General features: G+C 42.6%; 1 protein-coding gene across 5 annotated transcripts in view; it reads left to right on the plus strand.

Moving 5' to 3' along the window:
- The window catches only part of LOC134356079 (endonuclease/exonuclease/phosphatase family domain-containing protein 1-like), a 68,859-nt gene extending 46,274 nt beyond the window's left edge, over window positions 1-22,585 (plus strand). For 3 of the 5 annotated variants that reach the window (XM_063066642.1, XM_063066640.1, XM_063066643.1), the window contains 4 exons: window positions 7,025-7,159; window positions 10,738-10,858; window positions 18,080-18,274; window positions 21,778-22,585. In XM_063066642.1, coding sequence (XP_062922712.1) covers window positions 7,025-7,159; window positions 10,738-10,858; window positions 18,080-18,274; window positions 21,778-21,893 — 567 coding nt within the window. In that variant the 3' untranslated portion in view covers window positions 21,894-22,585. The other 2 variants (XM_063066645.1, XM_063066644.1) reach the window with 2 other exon arrangements.
- Window positions 22,586-23,211: the final 626 nt, after the last annotated feature.

A 23,211-nucleotide genomic window follows, 5' to 3' on the forward strand; every position in this document is an offset into this window, starting at 1 on the left:
TACAACAATAAATAAGCCCCTTGTCCCATCCCATCCGGCAGCACTCAGAGCAACACCATCAACCCCATTCCCACATTTATTTCTTTGTAGCTCTACTGACCCACACAAGGGGTAATCCAGTCTATTAACTTGCCAGACAACATGACTTTTGGAAATATGGAATGAAACTAGAACACCCAGGGAGACCCGCACAATCTCAGGTACAACAAATATCTTAGGTGATATTACCACCAATGACATTGCCCTCACCCATATCTCCTCCACTTCCTGAACATCTGCGGTCATCCCATCTTCTTGCTGCCCTAACAGGGATAGAGTTCCTCTTACCCTTATCTACCACATCATGAGCCTCCACATTCCACATATAAGTCTCAACAACTTCTTCCATCTCCAAAGCGATCCACCACTGAACATATCTTTACCTTCCCACCTCTCTCTGGTTTCCACAGATATTGCTCTCTCCATGATTCCCTTGTCCATTTGTCCCTCCCAATACTTATTCCTGCAAGCAGCTAAACTGCTACACCTGCTTATTCACCTACTCTCTCACCTCCATTCAAGGCCCCAAACAGTCCCTTCAGGTGAGGCAACACTTCACCTGCAAATCTGCTGGGATCACTCAGTGTTTCTAGTGATCACAATGCGGCTTCCTCTACATTGGTGAGATCTGTCACAAATTGGGAGACTGCTTCGTCAAGCACCTCCATTTTACCATTTTGACATGGCGGTCCATGACCTCCTCTTGATGAGGCCACTCTCAGTATGGAGGAGTAACACCTTATATTCCATCTGTGTAACTTCCAACCTGATGACATGAATATCGATTTCTCCTTCCGGCAAAAAATGTTTTCCCTCCTCTCTCCCCTCTTCTTCTATTCCCCACTCTAGTCCATTATTTCTTCCCACCTGAATATCACCTCCCCCTGAGTCCCCTCCTCCTTTCTTTCTCCTATGGTCCACTCTCCTCTCCTATCAGATTACTTCCTCTCCAGCCCTTTACCTTTCCTGCCCTCCTGGCTTCACCTATCACCTTCTAGCTATCCTCCTTCACCTCCACCTTCCTGTAATTCTGTCACCTTTCCCTTCCTTCCCATTCCTGAAGAAGGATCTCAGCCCAAAACATAGACTGTTACTGTTTATTCATTTGCATAGAAGCTGCCTGACCTGCTGAGTTCCTCCAGCATTTTGTGTGTGTTGCTTTGGATTTTCAGCATCTGCAGAATTTCTCGGGTTGATTAGTATTTTATAAGGATAGGTTGAATAAGCTAGGGATTTTCTCTTAGGACTGAAGGAGTATGAGGGGTGAATTTATAGAGGTGTATAAGTTGCTAAGAGGCATAGATCAAGTGGATAACTAGAGACTTTTCCCAGCATAGAAGGGCTAATATGAGGGGCATAATTTAAATGTAATTGGAGGAAAGTGTAGGGGTTATGTCAGAGGTAAGTTCATTACACAGAATGGTGGGTGCACTGAATGCCCTGTGGTCGAGCACCTTTTTACTACGTCTTATAACAAACAAATAACTCGGAGTGGATCAATGATACGCGTGTTTATTTTACTTGCTGCAAGGGAAGACCATTACTGTGCAAGAGCCATTGATAGCTTCTAAAAACAGACAGCATAGTCACTCTTTTATACACAAGTATTATCTACCCATGCCAGTTTAAGGACAGGGTGTTCTAATAATCTGATTGACTATTGGCATTCTTCCAATAACTGAATTCATTTGTTTTTCTGCAGTTTGTCATATGCACATAGTCCATTGCCATAATGTTGCACAAACACTATTAACAAAGCACTCTGGTACAATACAGGTTCCATTTTGTTACAAACTAAAATACCATTTTGAAACCACAAGTACACTTCCATATTCCCTCCTATTTGTCATTTCATGACCATAATACATTTCACTAAATAAGTAATTGAAATGTGCATATATATGTATATAAAGCAATGATGCAGTTTCAAAACTCAACCCAAAATTCCCTTTTCATCTGTCCACTTCAACAAGTACCCATTCCTTTCCTTAATATCCTCTCCTTTGTCCTGTTACTTCACACAAAATTTGTAAAAGAATAACAATTATTATAATGCCAATAGTTATACCATAATGCAGAATAGTTGTCCACCATCCTCCCAATGCCTTGAATGGCCACTATCCAACTCCTGGAGTGTAACAGTTGTGAAACTGATCCACTACTTCCTTAATCTCTTTATTAGTTTCTCAGATGTGATTTGCCAAGTTAGTTGTATTTTCTGATGCATCCAGTAACATACATGCCCCCTTTTTCTGATGGAATAACATTCAAAATCATTCTGTTCTGTAATGCTACTGTACAAACAGTCATCAGTTCTGCTGGGTTTGATCAAAGGCATATGTGATTTCATTCGCTATTTTCTCCAAAGTGGATCCCATATCAATCAGTTCCCAGGATAATCCTGCAGCCCCATATTCCAGAAAGGCAATCGTCCAGAATCTCTCGGCCTCTGTTATGGACCTCTGGTGCTGCTGGAACAGAAGGCATTGAGGTAATGATGCCACGTGTCACATGTGGGGCACCACGTAGGCAAGATATCAGCAGCCCTTCCCAGGGTACAGGTCTCTGCACTTCCCATCAGACCCGGGGGATGTGCCTGGCAGCCATGACTAGGCCTGGTATGCCCATTAAGTGCTGTTAAGCAGTCAGGGAGGACTGATTCCATACATGTACTCTCACTGTTTCCCAGATAAGAGTCCTTTTGGTTGCAGTGACATGTTACCTGATCAGTGCCATTGGTTCCAGAAACGTCCATTTGAATCCCACTCTCAATCATTGGGGAGCCATCAATATATGGAATCGTCTTTGGCAGAGTAATATCCAACATGATGCTATCAGTCTCCGTGTTTTTAAATTGTCTGCTATCAAGTGTTTCTCATTAACATACGGAATGAATTGCCCAGCTGTTTCAGAGATTCTTAATACAGGTTCAGTACACAATGTCACATTTAAAGTTTAAAATGCTTTATTAAGAGTCACAGGGTCATCTGAGCACTTCTTGTCCTTCAGCAGATTGTTGAACAGTTGAGCAGTCCATCCTGTAATTCCTCGGATGGTATCACTGTTCTCAGAGACTTGACTGTTTGATGTGAGCTGTAATTCTTTGGGTGTAGCTTCAGAAGTAGGTGTTTCCCAAGATGGAGCATACTGCCACATTAGCTAATGGAGTCGGATTCAATTATTACATTTAAGAGGCATTTTGGCTTACCTGGACAAGACTAGAAGTAAATGATCTCAATATGGGCATGTGAGATTAGTATGGAAGGTCAGTGTGGATGTGATTGACCAAATGGACTGTTTCTATGCCAGTGACTCTGAAAAGAAAAACAGAGGCCTTCTATTGGCAAACATGCATGAAACCCCTTTTTACTAGGCATCTATAGAAACACAGCTTGTTAGCCTCTCGCTACTCAGTGTTGAGAAAACTACTTTTCTCATACTCTGGGGTCAGTATGACTTGGGTCCCACCAAAATCGGGAAGTTAGGATGTCTCAACCACCTGAACCCTGATCTATGTGAATACTGTCCACTCACAATTATCCATCATTAAGAAATAATAGATCGTACACTGCATACAATTATAAAAAAGGTGTATTTATAAATGTCAATTTAATCAAACAGTTATTAAAGAAGAAAGAAAAAGAAAGAAAAAACAAAAGGCCATTATGTTTTAAACAGTCAAATGTGCACAAGGTTGGAGCTCAGAGCTTCCAAAAGCTGGATGTTTCCATTTTATTCACAGCACCAACTCCTATTCACTGATCACCGGTAGCATTTCCCATCTTGGACTCCATCGAATTGCACATTCCAGTTGAATTGAATCCTACAGCTAGTTCTCTCAAGCTTCTTCTCTGTCACAAAACCTTTCCACCCAGCTTCCTCTAGAACCTTCTCCCAATTCCACCATCCTAATTGACTGACTCGACATTCCCAAGTTAAACACCACAACCCCTTATCTTTAACGATAACCCCAACACTACCAGCAGAACACACTGCTTCTACAGAAAGCTATTAAATGAAATACTCTGCATTATTACCAGTAAAATCTTAACCAGGGCATTACATGTGCTAAATGAAAAGTTAAAGGAAAAATAGGGCTATTTTGGGTCCTGTTCATCAAGCAGAAACCATGAATATTTTGAAATTATCTTTACCAAGGAAGAAAATGTTGCCACTGAGATGGAATGCATTTGTAAAATTAGATATACATAAAGTGGATTAGTCACCCAGTCTAGATGGGGTCAGTTCAAGTTCACGGGGGGATGAAGGAATGCCACTTGCAGAAGGACCAGTCATAATCACGTGATCTTCCTTTAGCACAGAACAATGTTTTGTAAATTTTGCACTTTTTTTCAGAAGAGGAGCGAGTAACCTCCAGCAACTATAAGCCAGCCAATTATATCTCAGTGGGTAGTGGATTTTAGAAACAAAAATCCAAAGTAACATATCACAAACAAGAGAAAATCTGCAGATGCTGGAAATCCAAGCAACACATGCAAAAGGCTGGAGGAGCTCAGCAAGCCAGGCAGCGTCTATGGAAAAGAGTAAACAATCGACGTTTCGGGCTGAGGCCCTTCAGCAGGATCAACAACTATACTCTTTCCATAAATGCTGCTTGACCTGCTGAGTTCGTCCAGCATTTTGTGTGTGTTGCAACAGTATCACTAACTTGCATAAGGTTACTTAAGGAAGTCAGCACTGATTTATAAAAGGTAAATCACTTTTATCTCACCAGAGTTTTTTGAAAACACAACAGAATATTGATTAGGACATTATGCTTGAAATGTGTATATGGACTTCAAAAAGATGCTTGATAAGTTGTCACAGAATAAACATGTTAGCAAGAAGCATAAGAGAGGGAGTAACATCTTGTACAAAATGTATGCTTGGAAGCAGAAAACATAGGATATCCCTGAGGATATTGACAAAGTGGATGTGGAGAAGATGTTCAGTACCTTCCTGTGCAATTAGAGGTCACTGTTCAAAAATAAATAGCTGTCCATTCAAGACAGTGATGAAGAATAACTTTTTCACCCAGGGAGTCATAAACTCTCATCCTCAAAGAGCAGTGACTGCAGAGTCTTTGAAAATTTTTAAGGCAAAGGCAGATGGATTCTTGATAAGTGTCACGAACCCACAGGTTTCGTTTACTGTGGACTGCTGCTTTAAGCGCCTGAATGAGGCAGGACCATGACGTCAGTCACAGGCTACAGGAGTTTGCGCCAGATTTTTACACAGAGAGAGAGATAGAGAGGGAGAGAGAGACCTTTAGTCGTAGTAGAGAGAGACTGGGGAAGCCGGTAGCTTCAGCTTGTCGCAGTAGAGGCTTAGAACTCTCCTATGCCCACAAGGGTGGGTTAAGCATCGGCACACAGTGCACAACGAATGTGTGACTGTCACTTCATATGATCCATAGGAGTGGATTTTGGGGATATCTTTTGGACCACTTGTGTAGCCCTTGCCTGGGTACATTGTGTGGTAACCACTGAAAGACGATATTCCTGTGACAGGTCACTTTCGGTGATAATTCATGTGTGGACTTGAAACAACACGACGGACAAGATCTACGGCGACTGTTATCTCGTTTTACCAGCGTGGAACCTGGGAATACTTCGTACTTACCTTCTCTCTCCATTACAATGTGGATTACAAATATCTCTCCCTCATCATTTGTCTCGTGGATTACTGAACTTTCCTACTTTACCATCTCAGTACTCTAAGCCTTGTTCCCCCGAGCTCAATAGTTTGGGAGTTATATTTACAAACATATATACACATAACATTGTTAACATTTGTTTATCTTGGTTGAGTACTATATTATAAGTAGATACTAATAAAGATAGTGGTTTTAACATTAAAACCTGACTCAGTATGAAATCTCTTGCTGCTGCTTTGTTTCTAAAACGTTACAGTTCGTAACGTAATGGGTAGAAGTGATAGACATGAATGTACAGTTGAGACAGCAATAAGAGTCGCAATGATATTATTGAAGGGCACATCAGAATTGAGGGGCTGAGTGGCCTATTACCTCTAATATTTTTGTTCATATGTTATGAATAGTTATTTTTAAATTTGACAGCAGTTTCCCAGATATTGATTTCTGGTAATGTTGTGCTTCCAAACCTGTGATAACGACTTGGATTTGAGTGTTCAAGCCACAAGCTCAGGACTGACAAATATGTATAACTAGAAAGCGTTGAGGACAATGAGGAACTTAAGTTTTATGTGCCGATGAGAATTAATGCAGAAGTCTGTGGGGCAAACAATGAGGAAAGGCTGGAATATACAGAGAATGCAGTTCTGAAAGGAGTCCAGGTTGAGGAAAGCCTGATGCTTATGTGCACAAATCTTTGAAGTTAATAGGACAGGTTGAAAAGAGTTTTAAGAAAAAAAATGCGGCGGGGGCGCGGGGGAAAGGTTAAGGGATCCAAAAACTGAGGTCCTTTTGAGGTTCTTGGTCGTAAAGAAGGGAAAGTATGACGAGTCCTTATAAACCAGCCACCCCATTTGGAGCAATATATCCAATTCCAATCTCCTCACTTTGGGAAGAGTCAATGGCAAAGGTTTTTCATTGCCACTGAAGGGAAACACCCAACTTTCCCTGTTGATGTCATAAGTTTATCCTATCCAATGTTATTTGGTGCATATTGTACTTGGATGTGATCTGTCATAACTGCTGTCAATCTGAGATACCATCTGCCTCTCAGCTTTCAACAGGAATTCTGCAGATGCTGGAAATTCAAGCAACACACATCAAAGTTGCAGGTGAACGCAGCAACTTTGGTGTGTGTTGCCTCTCAGCTTTCTTCCTCTGGAGAGGAAGCCTCCACAGAGAATGCAGATGAGTTCCTCAAGACTCTAAATTAATTAGAAGTCACGTGGGTAACAGACGTTCACCAGACAGACATCTGAAATCCACTTTGCATGAGTTTTCATTTTAAGAAAATGCATGACTACCTCAATATTTCTTCCACCCTTTCTACAGGAGGTAGAGCGTGTGGCCTTTTTCTGGGACAGCAGCATAGGCCTTGAGCTACATCAGGCAGTCAGCCTAGAGGTGCTGTTTGAGCAGAACAATGGGTATCAGCCGTACAATCACCCTGTGCTGGCATACTTCAAGGTAAGGTATTGGTTCAGAGTGCTGTTATCGAGTCCATCCACAAGGCATCAAGAATGGAATGCTAACTTGTACCTGGTGACTGGCTTGGTTATTGTCACATGTACTGAGCTACAGAGATTTGTTTCGTGCACCATCGACACATACCATTTCAAAAAATCAGTGAATTGAGGTAATACAAAAAGAAAAGCAATAACAGAATGCAAACTATAGTGTTACAGTAACAGAGAGAGTGTAGTACAGGTGAACAATAATGTGCAAGAGCCAAAAAAATAGATTTTGTGAGATGAGAGTTCATCTTTAGCATGCAAGGATTCTAGTCAGATGTCTATAAGAGTTGGATTGAAGCTGTCCTTGAGCCTTGTGTGGTAGGTTTAACCTTTTGTATCTTCTACCCGAGGAATGTGGGGAGAAGAGAAAGTGGTCAGGGTTGGAGGGGCTTTGCTTATTTTTGCTGTTCCTGGAGTAGTGAGAAGTCCATGGAGGGGATGTTGGTTTTCATGATGAGCTGAGCTGTGTCCACTACTCTCTGCAGTGTCTTGTCTTCCTGGCCAGAGCAGTTGCTGTAGCAATTTGTGATGCATCCAGACATTATGTTTTCTATAGTGAATCTATAAAAACCTCTTAGGGTCAACAGGGACATGCTGAATTTCCTTAGCATTCTGAGGAAGGGGAGAAGAGGGTGCATCTTGAAGTATGCCTGAGGAGCATCAAGGATGTGCTGGCATTGGAGAGGGCCGAGAGGATGTTCGTGAAGACTATCTGGGAATAAAATAAAGAGAAGTAATTGGTCAACAGTTCAGTTTCTTGAAAGAACGTATAGGGGGGATGTTAGAGGCAAGTTATTTTACACAGTGTGGAATGAGCTGACTGGGATGGTGTTAGAGGCAGATACACTAGGGACATTTAAGAAACTCTTAGATAGGCACATGGGTGACAGAAAAATGGAGGGCAATGTAGAGGAAACGGCAAGATTGATCTTGGAGCAGGTTAAAGGGATTGGCACAGCATCGTGGGCTGAAGAGCCTGTCGTGTGCTGAGGTGTTCTATATTCTAAACACCTACTCACTTCACCACTGGCTTCTCCATCCCTAAGGATCCATTCAGTTTGACTCTTCAAGCAGGTACCTCTGGTCTCTCTCCCATCATGGCTCGATATTTGTCCCGTTTCAATCTTGCCCCACATTGAATTATCTTAGAACATTTTTCTATGTTTGAAGCTTTGTAGAAATGCATGTTATTGTCAAATCTATCCATAGTATCTGTTAGTGAATGCAACACATGCCATAATGTTATTGGATGAAGTATTGTTGTCCACAATGAATGGCTGGAATCCTTTCCTTAATAATTGGACATATTAACCACAAAGCACAAGTGATAAATTACTTGAGCAACACACAGAATTCTGGAGGAACTCAGCAGGCTAGGCAGCATCTATAGAAGGGAATAAATAGCTGATGTTTTGGGCTGAGACCCTTCATCAAGAAGGTCCAATATATTGACCATAGATGCTGTCTGACCTGTTGGATCCCTCAAGCATTTTGTGTGTTGCTCTGGATTTCCAGCATCTGCAGAATCTCTTGTGTTAGTGATAAGATGCTAGCTACAACAGAGCCATGTATCTTGGCACTGTGCCTCAGCGGTCCTGGGTTAAAACCTGACCCCCAAAGCTGTCTGAGTGGAGCTTGTATTGATTCTTTCTATGAGGGCCCACATCTCCTTTCAGATGCTCTATTTCTTCCCACATCCTAATGACTTGTGGATTGGGATTTTAAGTGTCCACTGCAAGTTACCCTGAGAGACCAGGAGAGCTGTAGAATTGGGTGGGTAATCGATGTTTGAGAATAACAAGGGATTAGTGTAACCAGAGGTTTAATGGTCAGCAAGGACTTGATGGGCCAAGAGCCCTGTTTCTGTGCTGTATGACTTTGTGGCCATGCTCACTCAGTCCCTTAGGAATGAACATATTTGGATGTGCAATCTACTGGACTGCAAGCAAATTACACACAGAGTTATTTGGAAAAAAGGAAAAACCAGCCTATATGGCACTTTATCCCCTCAAAAGATCTAAAACTTCTCAGGTAATTGGGTGTATTTAAGGCAGAGATTGATAGGTATCTGAGTAGCCAGGGCATCAAAGGTTATGGTGAGAAAGCGGGGGAGTGGGACTAAATGGGAGAATGGATCAGCTCATGATAAAATAGCGGAGCAGACTCGATGGGCCGAATGGCCGACTTCTGCTCCTTTGTCTTATGTCTTATGGTAATTAATTGTATCAGTTGTGAGGGAGATGCCGTGCTGGCAGACATTGCATACAGTTTGTACAAAGAAATTATAGAAGGAGCCAATTAAAATTTAAAGAAGGCTGAAGATGCTGGAAATTTAAAATTCTGACAATCCACAAGTTGATAGGGATGTTGAGAAGGCATTTGGTATGTTGGCTTTCATTGTTGGAGGAATTGAGTTCAAGAGTTACAAGGAAATTTGCAGCTATATGCAACCCTGGCCAGACCACAGATGGAATAATGTGTTCAGTTCTGGTCACCTCATTATAGAAAAGATGTGGAAGATTTAGAGGGGAAGTAGAGGAGACTTATCAGGATGCTGTCTGGATTAGAGAGCATGTTTTATGAGGATAGGTTGGGTGAGCTAAGCCTTTTCTCCCCAGAGTGAAGGAGGATGAGAGATGACTTGATACAGGTGTACAAGATGATAAGAAGCATAGATAAAAGTGGATAGCCAGAGAGATTTTCCTGGGGTGAAAATGACTAATATGAGGGGTCATAATTTTAAGGTGATTTGGGAAAAAAATGTAGGGGGTTTGTCAGAGGTAGATTTTTCTTTTCTTTTATTTATTTGTTTTTACACAGAGAATGGTGAGTGTGTGGAACATCCTGCTTAGGAATAGTGATAGAGGCAGATATATCAGAGCATTTAAGAAACTCATAGATAGGCAAATGAATGATAGAAAACAACGGAGGGCTATGTAGGAGGGAAGGGTTAGAATAAACACAGAGTAGATCAAAAGGTTGGCACAACGTTGTGGGCCAAAGGGCCTGAACCGTGTTGCATCTGTAGAGAGAGGAGCAGGGTTAATGTTTCAAGTTGAATACCCTTATTGAGAACTGGGAAGGAGCTCATTGCAATACAGTGAGGGTAGTGGGGGGGGGGGGTTGAATATCACTGACAAGGTGAACAGGGTAACCATGGGGAAAAGCATTGAAAAGGTTATCTGGTCAGTGAATGAATGAGAGCAGTTAGACTGTGAGAATGTGAATGAGTTCCCTGGTGTTTTTAATTTTCTTAGTTTACATATGCAGCAAGGAAAAACATCATTGTCTGGATCAGAACTCTAACCCCTTGGTGGATCAGGTTATTCCCAGATTCAAGAATGGTTTAGCTTGAATAACCATATAGTCATCATCTAGTCATGTTGCTGATTTGTAAAATTTCCCTTATTATTTTGGGAGTTTGGGCACTCTAATCTTTGCAGTATGGCTGCATGAGTTTCTGGTAAGTCATTGGTTATCAAGGATTAATGAAGACTTTCCTTCTGTCTGCTTTGGGCTTGACTTGTGCAGATGGGAGAGCTCCCACTCAACCTCATCAATGTCCATCTCAGGGCAAGCCGGTATCCTGGACTCGTGACAGATGACAGCAACAAAGCCCTGGACATGGATGCCCTCCAGCCACACATAACAGGTAACTCATAGCCACACTGCCAAATTGGAATAGCTTTAACTGAAATAGAGAATAGTTTGTGATAATTAAGTGCAAATCTTGCAAGTGTCACTGCGTCACTTGGGAATGAAGAAGCTAGATCAGGTGACTCAAGTAACCCAGTGTTTAAAGGGAACACATTGGGATGTATTTAATTAGTCCTTATAAAGGAGATAATATAAAAAGAGACTTTATAGAGACCCAAGGAACAGACTATAAGCAGCGCTGTCATGGGTTAAAGGGAATTGCAGAAGACGTGTGGATCAAGCAGATTTTAAATGGCAGATGACAGATACAATGTGAAAGCGAGTGGACTGAAAATAATAAAGAACTTTGGGGAGAGTTAACAGTGAAGTCAAAGTAATTGGTATAAGGGTGACAGGGGAGGTAAGGAAATTGTTTCTCTCCTAGAACAAAGAACATAGAAATTTACAGCACATTACAGGCCCTTTGGCCCACAATGTTGTGCCAACCATGTAACCTACTCTAGACACTGCCTAGAATTTCCCTAGCGCATAGCCCTCTATTTTTCTAAGCTCCGTGTACCTATCTAAGAGGCTCTTAAAAGACCCTATTGTATCTGTTTCCACCACCGCCACTGGCAGTGTATTCCACGCACCCACCACTCTCTGTGAAAAACTTCCCGCTGTCATCCCCTCGGTACCTATTTCTAAGCACCTTAAAATTATGCCCTCTCGTGTTAGCTATTTCAGCCCTGGGAAAAAGCCTTTGGCTTTCCACACAATCAATGCCCCTCATCATCTTATATACCTCTATCAGGTCACCTCTCATCCTTTGTCGCTCCAAGGAGAAAAGGCCATGTACACTAAATCTAGTCTCATAAGGTATGCCCTCCAATCCAGGCAACATCCTCATAAGTCTTCTCGGCACTCTCTCTATAGTTTCCACATCCTTCCTGTAGTGAGGCGACCAGAACTGAACACAGTATTCCAAGTGGGGTCTGACCAGGGTCCTATATAGCTGTAACATTATCTCACAGCTGTTGAATTCAATCCCACGGTTGATGAATGCCAACACACCATACTCCATAAAGGCGAGTGAGGATCTTGAATTCAGTGCCTCAGTGCCCAAAAGGAGACAGAGACACTCAGCATATTTCATCTGCACCAGGATGTTGAGATCAACAAAGGTTCAAAAATCAAAGTCAATTTATTACAAAAGTACATATATGTCATCATATACTACCTAGAGATTTATTTTCTTGCGAGCATTTCAATGGTTCAATTCAATATTAGAGAATGTATACACTATACAGCGTGAAATTCTTCCTCTTCACAGACATCCACAATACAAAAAAAAACAAAGAATGAATGACAGAAATGTGAGAACCCCAAAGCCCCCCTCATCCTCCCAGGCACAAACAGCAGCAAAAGCATCAACCCTGCCCCTCCACCTCCCCCCACTTGCTCTAGCAAAAGCTCCAACCCCTCTCCCCACCATGTAAGCAACAGCAATGCCCTCTAACAGACCATGATCTAGAGTCCATCAAAAATCTACTGTCCACGCCAACACTTTGGCATCTCAGACAGACGAGGGAAAGAGAGACATTGCTCCTGTAGCAGACGAGAGTGGGAGACCAGCAGCTCGCTGTTTCAATGTTACAATCTGCCACGTCACTTCTCAGAGCCCCCCGACTCAAGTCCAGATGGCTCTCACTCACCATCTAAAGACAGAGAGAGAGGGGATTGCACAATTGCAAGGGCCTTCTTCTGACAGCAGCACACACAATCTGCTGTCTCTTGTTTCTGTCTCCTGCAATGCTTCAGTCGGCGACATCAGTGAGGAACTGGGTTGTCCACAGGGCCAGGCTGCACCTGGAGAGATCAAAACCGATGTCCGCATGGTGAGTCCGAGACCAAGAACCCGCCACCCATGGAGAACTGTAATTTGAGCTGCAGCTGTAGATCACGGATTCCATCACACCCCCAGCCACCTTGAAAAGTAGAGACATGAGACATGAGAAAAGAAGAAGTTGTTTTGCTGATGAACTAGAAGAAATCACCTGGGTCGCAAAATCCTCTGGCAGTATTTTTTCTCGCTCCTCTGACTCAAGTTTAATTGTCACTCAACCATTCATGAATACCAACAAAACAGTGTTCCTCTGGGACCAAGGTGCAAATCGCAGTACCAACAGTCATACACAGCACAAGGCACATATAGCACGTATAAGATAGCAGTAAACATACAGTCACACATATAGCCCAAGTCTCTGAGTGTCATGTCCTGTAGCTTACTGGTGCCTGGATGTTGTTGGCAAAACAAGCCTGAAGTAGTCCTTTTTTAAAAACGTAAACAACAGGAATTCTGCAGATGCTGGAAATTCAGGCAACACACATCAAAGTTGCTGGTGAACGCAGCAGGCCAGACAGCATCTCTAGGAAGAGGTACAGTCGATGTTTCAGGCTGAGACCCTTCATCAGGACTAACTGAAGGAAGAGTCTCTTACTAACTCTTCCTTCAGTTAGTCCTGACGAAGGGTCTCGGCCTGAAACATAGACTGTACCTCTTCCTAGTGATGCTGCCTGGCCTGCTGCGTTCACCAGCAACTTTGATGTGTGTTGCCTGAAGTAGTCCTTGTTGGCTGCAACAGATAACACCAAAGCACAAGGCCTTGTCCATGCTACAACTAATGCCATGCAGCTCCCTGCCATCTGTCTCACCAATAAACCAGTAAGCAGGGCTTGCAGTGTCCTACGTTACCAATATCCAACAGGGTTTTGCGATCACAAGAAATATGTCCAAGACAATCACTCGCTGTTTGACTGCAAACCACCTTCGCCACTCTGAGGCCATTCTGTAGCAGGCATTAACATAGTCTGCACTAAGTCCAGTTCATCCAGCTCCCCTGCTAACAAGCAACTTGTTGGAGTAGAACTGCAATACTTGAAATTCTTAATGTTCAGCAGGGACTTGTGATCATAAAGAGGCATTTAAAAAAGACAAAACCACCTTTGATTGGCCCTGGAGAGCTCACTCTGTCCACCGTCATACTGGAAGTTGACAGGAAAATTTTTTTAAAATACCATTAAATTTATGAAGAGTTATACATAAACAAAGACTGACAAACAACCAGTATGCAAATAAAGAAAAAATGTGCAAATAAAAAACAACAAATAAATAATACTGAGAACATGAGGTGTAGAATCGTTGAAAGTGATTCCGTAGGTTGTGGAATCAGTTCAGAGTTGAGGTGAGTAAAGTTATCCACGCCGGCTCAGGAGCCTGATGTTGAAGGGTATTAACTTAGTAATTGTTCCTGAACCTGGTGGTGTGGGACCTAAGGCTCCTGTACCTCCTGCCCAATGGTAGAAACGGGCCATTACTTGGCAACGGGGTCCAGACCCAGAGTATATCGATGCGACAGGGCCCGGGTCTTAGAGCGAGGAATATCCTGATGTTTGGATGATTTAAACGTCAGGTTAAATGGATTGAAAAGGCCAGATATTAGGACCGGAGGTGAGGATTGAGCTGGTTCTGCTTGCTGCTCCAAAACATTTACTCCACTCTTCGCTGCACTAGGGCTGAGGCTGTGGCCTGCTTCAGCTGCTCCAGGCCCTGTGTCTGAGGACTCGCTTTCATTCTAAATGCTATTTCCTTACTTTTAATGTTGCAATACTTAAGTTTTTTTCTCCCTCTGCACATGGGGTGTTTGTCAGTCTTTTTGAGTGGGTTCTTTTGGGTTTCTTCTTTAGTGGCTGCCTGTAAGAAACCAGGCAGCCACAACTTTGGTAATAAACGTACTTTGAACTTTCATCATTTTCTACACCTCTATCAAGTTACCTTTGCTCTAGAGAGAAGAGCCCTAGCGCGGTCAACCTATCCTCACAAGATGTGCTGTCTAATCCAGAAAGCATCCTGGTAAATCTCCTCTGCATCCTCTCTAAAGTAAGTAGATCAGGTGTGGACTTCCACTGATTCTATTGTGTTTCTTTTATTTACCATGAATGCCCACAGGAAAATCTATTTCAAGGTTGTATATGGTACTTTGATAACAGATTTACTTTCAACTTAAAAACATCCTTCCTATAATGAGGTGATCAGAACTGAACACAATATTCCAAGTGTGCTCTCACCAGGGTGTTATAGAGCTGCAGAATTACTTTGCGGCTTTTGAACTCAAGGGGTAAGGGAGCTGACAAATGGCCACAGAACCACAAAGGTGGAGAAGAGAAACATCCATAAAACTTTGTAATTATCGACTAATGTACGGTGATCACCGTGAGGATCTCTGCCACCTTCAGCTCTCAGTGGAGGAATGCAGGTTTTGGAGTCCACTGACCCCTACCATTGTACTGATTCGTAGGGATCCATAGTCATAGAGTCGTGTGCATGGAGATGGTCCATACGGCCCACCACATCTATACCAACCTGTGGGTAACTGTCCGTGGTACTCCTGTCTTCCTGCACCTGGTCTGTAGCCTTCTATACCCAGGTGATTCAAGTGCTCATCTTCTCATCTCAGCACAACTCCGATGCTACCAGTGACTCTGCTTCCACCACTCTCTCTGGCAGTGTGTTCCTTCTGGGTGCCAGTGATAACATCAAGCCTAATTCTCGGAATGGGCCAGCACACAGGATTACAATGGTTCAATGGCTCAATTGTACAATATACAATCTGAAATTCTTACTCTTCACAGACATCCACGAAACAGAAGAAAACCCCCAAAGAATGAATGACAGAAAAAATGTAAGAAGCCCAAAGCCTCCTGCTTCCCCCTATCATGCACCAGCAGCAAAGCATCAACCCTCCTCTGTTCCCACTTATTCCTGAAGAGAGCACCAGTGCTCAGCACCCACCAAGCAAGCAATTGCAAAGCCTCCAAAGGGAGATCATGATCTGCAGTCCAACAAAAATTACTGTTCACCCAACAGTTCGATGAGAGGGAGAGGGAGAGGGAGACAGATATCCCACATACCACATTGGGATTTATTTTCTTGCAAAAAATAAAGAAATACAATAGATTTATGAAAAACTATACATACCAAAGACTGATACACAACCAATGAGCAAAAGAAGCAAATGGTTCAAATAAAAAATAAATAATACTGAGCACACAAATTGTAAGTCAAGTCAAGTTTATTGTCATTTAACTATATACGTGCATATAATGTATATAACTGTCATAAGGGGGGTGCTGGTAGCAGACCCAAATGCAAGACACAGACACTGAAGTAGTAGGAACAGGACTAGATTTGTCAAGCAAGCAAGGGAAGTGAGGAAGAAACAACGCTGGACAAGACACAGGCCCTGGATGAGGCTAGGATACAGGGACTGGGCTAGGACTAGACTAGGAAAGCAGAACCTGGACGAGGAACTAGGAACTTGGAACCTGGACAAGGACTCTGAGCCAGAGACTGGATAGGGGCCTGGACCCTGAGGACAAGACATGGCAACAGGACAAGGAGTGGAAACAGGACTGGACGTGAGACTCCTGGACAGGACGAGGGAACCCCAGCACTGGGCTGGGAGAGGTACTCCTGGGCTGGGCGAGGCACATGGACAGGACAACAACACAAAGCCTTGCCTTGGTCGAGGGAGAACAGGAACATGGAACACAGAGCCAGGACCCCTCCTTGGGAACAGGGCTTGGGGCCGGGGCTCTACACAGAGTCAGGACTCCTCCTAGGGAGCAGGACGTAGGACTAGGACTCATACACAGAACACTGAGAGACAGATCTCAACTCAAGGTAGCGGCAAACGGCCAGACCTACCCAGTGGAGGTGAGGGCACAAAGGTAGCCGCAAACGGCCGGACATACCTAGCGAAAGCGTGGGCACAGAGACAGTTCCCAACTCAAGGTAGTGGCAAACGGCTAGATCTACCTAGCGAAGGCAAGGACACAAAGAGAATTCCAAACAACGACAGACTGTTCCTCATCTTGACACAGCAAGGCCCTGGTCTTCTCCAGCAGTTGAACTTGATGGCGTTATGGGCAAGGATGCAGGCAAGTTTGCAGACAAGGCTGCAGGCAGGGCTTCGAAGGAAGGAGAAGGGGAGGGAACAGTCCAGCAACTGAAGCTGAACCCAAGAGCTGTTTACGTAGCCAGCCCAAAATGAGAAATCATGTGCCTCAATTAAGGCACACAACAGGACAAGGGAAGACCAGAAAACCTGGAATAAGGGTCGATGGATCCAACCGTGAACTGGAATGCAGACTTCACGGACCGGACCATGATAATAACTATTTAATGCATATAGAAAAGAGACAACGTTTCTCCAAACCAGGGTGTAAAGAACAGTAGTACACATAACACTCCATACTTATGAAGGTGAAGATGGAATCTACAAATGAATCACACATAAATAACATTAATATTAAATACTGTAAATTATGGAACAGATTAACCAGTGACACTTCAAATACAATGCAGTCAGGAGTTCAGAAGCCTAATGGCCTGGGGGAAGAAACTGCTTCTCATCCTGACCATTCTTGTTTTTATGCATCGTAGTCTCCTGCCTGATGGCAGAAAGACAAAGAAGATTCTGGATGGATGGGTAGGATCCTTAATAATACTAAGGGCCCTGCGTATGCACCACTCCTGATAAGTCTCCCCGAAGGATGGTAGAGAGATCTCTATGATCCTCTCAGCTGTTCTCACAGTCCTTTGTAGGGACTTCTAGTCCAATGCTCGACTGTTCCCATACCAGATGGAGATGCAACTTGTCAGGATGATCTCAGTGGTACTTCTATAAAACGTAGTTAAGATGGGTGGTAGGAGGGGAGGTGCGGGGAAGCATTGCTTGCCTGAATCTTCTTAGGAAGTGGAGGCGCTGTTATGCCTTGCTCAGGGAGGTGATATTAAGGAACCAGGTAAGGTAATCCGTGATGTGAACTCCCAGGAACAGTGCACTTAACTCTCCCTATGGAGCAGCCATGTGGTGGAGGGGGTGTCGTGTTTTGCCTGCACCTTCCTGAAGTCCACAGTCATTTCCAAGTCCTTGAAAGCGAGTCTGTAGGTTGTGGAGTCAGTTCAGAGTTTGAAGTAAATGAAGTTATCCACGCTGGTTCTGGAGCCTGATCAGCAAATGTCATAATTTCCAAAATGTTGTCCAGCCAGAGCTACGATATCAATCAAAGAACTTTGAAGGTCATTTTGAGGTTTCATTAAAGTGAGGCTTAGATCAGTTCTCCTTATTGAGTTCCATTATCTAAGTGAACAATATTCTCTTCTGTCTTCCAGAACAGAAGCAGCTCATCATTCTGGGGCACTTTGGTTTGCAGCCCGATGCCACAGAATTCAACCTACTAAGAGACCTCAACTTTCACCACTGTGTAGCCAATGACACCTTCACCAACATCAGCAGCAAGAACAAGAATGGTGATGTCTCCCAGGACAATATCTGGTGGAACCATCTAGCCCAGACTGCCTACACAGGTACCCACTTCCCATCAATGACAAATATTGCAATGGACCAATGTTCCCTTTAAGGTGTCCACATGTGCTACCAGCACATGAGGGAATTTAAACTGTGCACAGGAAGTTGTCACCCTCTACATCGTTGGCATGTTAAGTATATTTCATGATTGTACACAATCACATTTCTTCTTCCAGTTTCTGATGCAGACGTGTTGACAACATAGAGATTTGTCTGCAGATTTTAGAACTGGCTTATTTATACTGTTTTTATTGAAGAAATTGTTCAGTGTGCATATGTTATTGTCACTGGGCAATAAAATTACACAGCACAAGATGTTTATGCACACTGGTCATTACAAATTAGAGGGAACATTGCACTGGGTGGTGCTTGATCCTGCCCTGCCCACTGCCTACATTTACCACACCACCTGTTGACAGTTGCCCACAGCCATCCACAGCTCTGCTTCCAATGGAGCTCGAGGCTTGAGTATTGAGGCCACTTGAGGTGGAGGCAACCCCACCATGACTAGACTTCAGATGGAAAATCCTGACATTGTTTATTAACTTCCTTTGAACTTCTTTCAAATCTCTGAGAATCAGAAACATTTAAAACTGTTCAAATGAAGTTAAGCAATAAAAAACAAACTTTAAGAAACTTAAATCACAGGAGGTTAATTAAAAGTGTAAAATTCCTGAAACCATATTGTTGGACATACCTTTAAAGTTCAAAGTAAGTTTACTATCGAAGTACGTAAGTACGTACAGCATGTCACCATATACTACCTGGAGATTCATTCTCCAGGTGGCGTTCACAGTAAAACAGAGTATAATAGAACCAATGAAAAACTACACACAAACAAAGATTGACCAACAACCAATGTGTGAAAGAAAACAAACTGCAAATAAAAGATAAATGGATAAATAAATACTGAAAATTTGACTTCTAGAGTCCTTGAAGGTGAGTCCATGGGTTGTAGAATCAGTTCAGATTTGAGGTGAGTGAAATTATCCATGCTGGTTCAAGAGCCTAATGATTGAAGATTAATAACTTCAATTGAAGAACATAGCTTCTCCTCTCTAAATGAAGCTTGGTGACCCCAATGTAGTGAATTGGATTGACAATGTTTCACAGCCACCACAGGTGTGTGACTGAGGGCGCAGGTGAGAAGAGCGTTGGGACCTCAGGGCTGTGTGTGTGTGTGTGTGTGTGTGTGTGTGTTGGTTTGTTCCACTGGTGTCACCACAGAATCCAACAGTAGAACATGGAGAGGATGTGATTTCCTGCTTGTACCTGACTTTGCTATTTGAAGAATCAGTTGCCATAGCTGTAGATGGGCTGAATAGCAACATCAACAACAAAGGCAGCATCACCAATATGTTATGGACCCTTGAGCCAGAGCACAGAGAACAAAGAAAGACTCGAGAACAGAATTTTATTTTTAAAAGTGTCTGTATCAAACAATTTATTGTACAATGAAGGTCAGTCAGTGAGATTATTAGGAAGTTCTTCACTCACTGAAGGCTACTCTCATCCAGTTATTGATGAGAAACACGAATTCTAGTCCCTTCCTCATCAACCATTTCTCACCAAAACCTGAAGATACAAAACGCCTAGTATTCATTCTCATTATCACTCTGGAACAGGACTTTAGTAGTGCAGTAGAATCTCACCTCTGAGTCACAAGGTGCAGGGTTCCAGTTGAGCGGAACCCTGTGACCAGACTTTCAGCTCTGAATTCCAGGTTAACATCAATGTGACACCTGCCCAGTAGTTATGAGTGGTCCTTCTCCTTTATGTGGGTTGGAAAAGTCTCTGAATCTATTTGAAGGGTTGATCACCCTTTTACTTGACTTAGAAATAATCAGAGTTAAGGGAGAAGTCTTCACAGCAGTTCCCTATTATGATCTTCACTATCTGTACAGCACCTCAGCACAGAGTCATAAACCAATCCTGCACAGATACAAGCCCTTCAGCCTAGTCAGTCCACGGTGCCCACCCTTCTAGTCCCAACTTCACGTGTTTAGCCCAGTTCCCACTGAGCCCAGTATCTCCAAGTTCTTCTTAAATGATGCTGTTGTGCCTGGCTCAACCACTTCCTCTGGCAACTCATTCCACATATTCACTACCCTCTGCCCCTCAGCTCCCTTTCAAATCTGTCTCACTCTAAATCTTCCCCTAGTCTTGGACTCCCCTACCTTGGGAAAAGACTGACGATTTACCTTATCTATATCTCTCATAATTTTAACCATTTCTGTAAGGTCAACTCTCATTCTCCTACATTCCAAGAAATAAAGACATAGCCTGGCCAACTTCTCCCTATAACTCAAACTCTAGCCCTGGCAATACCTTTGGTCCAGCCCTGGAGAGCTCTATAGGGACCTACTCCCTCCCTAGTGATCATTTTACTCTTAATATTGCTATAAAATCCCTTGGGATCTTCTTTAACCCCACCTGTCCAGATCTATCCCATACATCCTCTTTGCCCTCAATATTTACCTCATAAATGTATTCTTAAACTTTTTATAGAATCACAGGATCCCCTTACTCTTAAATCCAATGTATCTCTTATCATCTATGATTCCCTAAACTTGCCACGTTTACCCTTCACATTCTTAAAACCTTTCACCTGCTTTTCATTGCTCTCCTTTCAAACACCCAGCCCCTGCTAGATCCCCAAAAACTAGACCTGGTTTAGTTTAGTAACTTAACCTGTGGACCTGCCCAATCCTCGTCATTCACTATTTCAAAACTGCTTTTATGTCCTCCCTTATCAAAAAGGCAAAACATCTTCCTCATTTACCTGTACCTCTGTCATGCCTGAAGCATCTGTATTCTACAATATTGAGCTGTCAGTCATTCCTTTCTCTCAGCCATATTATTGTTGTAGCAAAATCATTCCAATTCTCAGGTTCAACCTCGTGTATTGTATTGAATTAAATTAATTTTAACTGAGAATATTGTCATTGCCTTCACTGTGCCCCTAGCTGCCCTGGTTACTAAACTTGCTCTTGCTGGCTACTGTCCTGCTCAAAGTTCCACTTTCCATCCCTCTTATATTGTTTAAATCGGATGCTGATACCTTTAAAGGAAGCTGTTTGATGGAACATTCTGCTCTGAAACCTTGTCATGTCTGGCTAAGGGTTCTGTAAAAACACCAGTGATGTGGTCTTTGTGATCCAGTTTGTCTCCATCTGTTGCACCTGTGTCTTGGAGCATTAATCAGCTTGTGCAACACTTCCACTTCACATCACTCTCCAAGGAATAAATGGAAAGGTGCAATGATATGTTTCTCTTTAGGCATGTAAAAAATAACACATAGACCATTTTCATGCCATCTGCTCCAGAACGTTAACACATTATGCTGTTGAGTCTGAAACCTTTGATTCAAGGTGACCAGTTGAATTAAGATAATTGATGCCATGAATCTGACAGTGTAGAGCCTCGAATATGGTAGCTGTGTAATTTGTTAATCTTCTCAAATTACTGAAGCAGTTTATTTCTTTGTTTCCTCTCTTCACAGGAAGATGGGGAGTGATCCGCCAAGGTCTCAGCAGTCCCTGGATACCAGATGGTTGGAAATGGGGAGGAATTGTCTCTGAACACTGTCCAGTTTGGATTGAGTTCTTCGTTGATTAGAGATGAAGCAGATACACTGGATTCCCATTAATTGGGCCATTGGTTATTCGGGGCAGCTGCATATTTGGGACAACTTTTAAAGAACAAAAACCCATTGAGCAAATAGCCAGGACTTCCTTCATTTATTTGGGACTCTATACCACTTAATTGGGGCATGAGACTGTTGCCAAACTGTTTCTAATTAGTGCCAGTTGTATGCATTGGCATGGCCATTAAACATTACACCATTCTTAGAGAAAATAGTGTTTAAATAGCTTCCATTGTGTGTGTTTTTGTCCAAAAATCAGCGATTTTTGTCACTGATTGTTGGCGAGTAAGACAATTCAGAACTGTTTTGTTCATTATGGTTTCAAGCAATCAGGCTTGGGGATGCCAAGAATGATTTCACCTCTTCATCAAAATAGGTACTATGAATAATTTGAAGGCATTGGAAATCATCTTGAATGTTACAATAAAAATGAAGATTTGGAAGATGCAATCATCAAAAGCATTATATGAAGTCAGTCCCTTATCTGCACTAGGTGTCTGTGCTGATTTTGTTCATTTACAGTCAGTCAAAAAAACATAGTAGCATACACTGGATGAATTCCTCCCTTGATAGCTGTAGGAACTAATACACAGTTTTATAGTGCTGTAGTAGTTTTGGTAGTGTTCCAATTTGTTCTGTATTTCAATTAAATGCATAATTTCTGACTCAAATAATTTGTCTTTTTTTATATACCTTTTTAACTATTTCCATGGAACTTTGACTAATTAGTGCAGCCGCTTATTGGTCCTGTTGTGTCCCAATTAATTGGAATCCACTCACTGTATATTCTGGACTGCATGACATTCCTGATTTAAGAATAACCAAAAGCTGAATTACTCAAAACTGTTGTTTAGTTTACTTCCAAGCCAACAAAATAATTCTGCAGTGGCACAGGATCTGTCATTTGTGAAATGCATTGGGTCAGCTGATCCTTCTGATTCATATATCTCCTCCTGGTTTCCTTCAAAAGGTTATTCGTTATAGTTTTAATTGCTCCAAAATTCTGGAAAAATAATATTAAGAGTAACTAGTATCCTAGATCCTCACTTTCCTTTTGGAAATGGAAGATTGAGTCCACGCCAGCCGCAGAGGACCCAGCTTTACACTGTTTTGATCTTCTACATTTTCCCTACTCTTCCTCAACTTCCCCCAGATTCTACCAGTCACCAACACTAAAGGACCATTTACCACAGCCAATACATCTACCAAGCCTCACAGCTTTGGGATTTGGGAAGAAACCAGAACACCCAGAGGAAACCCATGCAGTGCTAGAGAGAACATGCGAATTCC

This window comes from Mobula hypostoma, chromosome 14, assembly GCF_963921235.1.
Source record: "Mobula hypostoma chromosome 14, sMobHyp1.1, whole genome shotgun sequence".
NCBI classification, from domain to species: Eukaryota; Metazoa; Chordata; class Chondrichthyes; order Myliobatiformes; family Myliobatidae; genus Mobula; species Mobula hypostoma.